At 45.5% G+C, this 2,092-nt stretch overlaps 1 protein-coding gene across 1 annotated transcript; it reads right to left on the bottom strand.

Annotated features, from left to right (window-relative positions):
* Positions 1-1,167: 1,167 nt before the first annotated feature.
* Positions 1,168-1,416, bottom strand: LOC106635316 (small ribosomal subunit protein eS27-like). The gene has a single exon (XM_014347013.1). It carries the CDS (start codon positions 1,414-1,416, stop codon positions 1,168-1,170), a length of 249 nt encoding a protein of 82 aa, XP_014202499.1.
* Between the last annotated feature and the right edge of the window lie 676 nt (positions 1,417-2,092).

Genomic DNA, 2,092 nt, shown 5'->3' with positions numbered 1-2,092 from the left:
CCAAATCTCAACTTGGATTGTATCTCCTGGAATTCCCACATGTTGTGGGAGGGATCCAAGGGGGAGGTAATTGAATCATGGGAGCTGGTCTTTCCAGTGCTATTCTCGTGATAGTGAATAAGCCTCACAAGATCTGATGGGTTTATCAGGGGTTTCTGCTTTTGCTTCTTCATCATTTTCTGTTACCACCACCATGTAAGAAGTGCCTTTCACCTCCTGCCATGGTTCTGAGGCCTCACCAGCCATGTGGAACTGTAAGTCCAATTAAACCTCTTTTTCTTCCCAGTCTTGGGTATGTCTTTATCAGCTATGTGAAAACACTAAAACACCATGGTAGCTGAGTGGAGACCTGATTTGAGGGAGGGAAGAGAAGCAGCAGAGAGGCCAGGCAGAGGCTATCATTGCAGCAGTCCAGCCAAGAGCTGATGGGACCTGGGCTGGTATTGAGATAGTGGAGACGGAGAAAAATCAATGGATTCCAGAGAGACGTAACAGATTTTGAGCTGATGGATCGGATGGGGAAGCAAAGGAAAGTGTCCAGGATGACTCCTGGGTTTCTGCCTTGTGAAAGTGGATAAGGAATGGTGATCCTTACAGAGATGGGGAGTGCTAGAAAATACCAGGGATAAACAAGCATGGCATGTTCAAGAAGCTGGAAGGAGTTCCCTGTGTGGACTAAGAGGAGACCCCAGAGTTCAGAGGGAGGTTCAGCATTCTTCTCCCTCCCTGCCCATTCCTGAATGCAAACCAGTATTTCTTCATCTTTGTGTACAGCTTGTGCCTCTGAAGTTTACTCTTCTGTCTGTGCCATAGTACTATCCTGCCTTATCACTCACCGCAGCTGAGCTGACTCACCTCTTGATCCCTCCCTATATTTGTTGAGGATTTTTCCTTGTGGCCCAGTCTTTCTCTGTCCTTCAGGTCACGCTGTCACCCTATGTGGATCACTGATCTCCGTAACTCCACTTCAGCTCAGCTACTCGCCCCCATGGATCCACTTTGTCCTTGTGAGCCCCATGTCAGATCTCAAACATCATACTCCCCTCTCTGAATACAATCTTCTATCCTTCTCACTTGCTCATAATCTTGTCCTTTTTTCAAAAATAAATTAAAAATATGTTTATTGGGATGATTTCCCACTCATCTTGATTCAGGGTGCTTTTAGCGCTACTTCCTCCTAAAGGGACATCCTTCTGTATGCCTTGCTTTTCCTCCTGTAGGTGGGCAGAGGACAGTGGAGCAGCCAAGACATGAAACTACTGTTCGTGCGTAGGAAAAGGCCATTGTGACTGTAGAGCATCCTGGACATCTCACATCCATGAAGCAGGAACCAGGGATCTGCCCCAAGCACTTCTTCTTGTGTTTCCTCTTGTTGTCTTCTGGAGAGGGATGAAGGAGATCCTTTGTGAGAGGCATGTTCTTGTGATGAGGGCATCACTGCCAGAAAGGCTCTTTGTGAACCCTGCATTTTCTCCCAATCAACCATTACTAGCCTCCCTTCCTTCACTTCCAGCTTACTGAGAATGGCGTATCTCCACATTGCACCACCTTCTTTGATCATGACCTTGTATTCTGGGTTTTCTTCCCCATACTCCTCAACACTCTCAATTCCCCTCCAGCTTTGTCCTTCCTTATGTTAATCAAAGCCCAAAGTGATATTAGTTCTAGCCATACCTTCTTCTCCACCTCTCCTCAGCTGTTGCACACTGCTGGAGAAAGTCATCAGGTCATTTAGACTTGTGTCACCACAAGTTCATGGTCCCCAGCCTTAGCCCAGCCCTCTGATCCCTGGACTATTCTTTGCAGAAGTCTGGGTGTGGGTCACCAGCAAAGATGTAGTTGTAATATGCACATAAAAGAGATTGCCTAAGGAGAGTGGACAAGAGGATGGAAGAAACCAAATTGAAGTAGATTGAGGTAGAAATGAGAAGTGATTAAGTAGAGTCTCTAAGCCAAGAATATTTATTTAGAAAATTTGACAGAATTGGGAAGGAAGGATATAGAATAGTAGGTAGATTGGATGAAGTGTTTGGATATAATTGTACTACAAAAGAGAAGAGAGTGTGTTTATATGCTAAGATGAAAGGGCTAA

The sequence above is a fragment of the Pan paniscus genome, chromosome 9 (assembly GCF_029289425.2).
Source record: "Pan paniscus chromosome 9, NHGRI_mPanPan1-v2.0_pri, whole genome shotgun sequence".
Lineage (NCBI taxonomy): Eukaryota > Metazoa > Chordata > Mammalia > Primates > Hominidae > Pan > Pan paniscus.
Note: the sequence above shows the minus strand (reverse complement) of the source record. Positions and strands in the feature narration are given on the sequence as shown.

What these genes read in the sequence shown, in the direction of transcription:
- LOC106635316 (XM_014347013.1), bottom strand. Translation starts at nt 1,416, where the DNA reads ATGCCTCTCACAAAGGATCTCCTTCATCCCTCTCCAGAAGACAACAAG.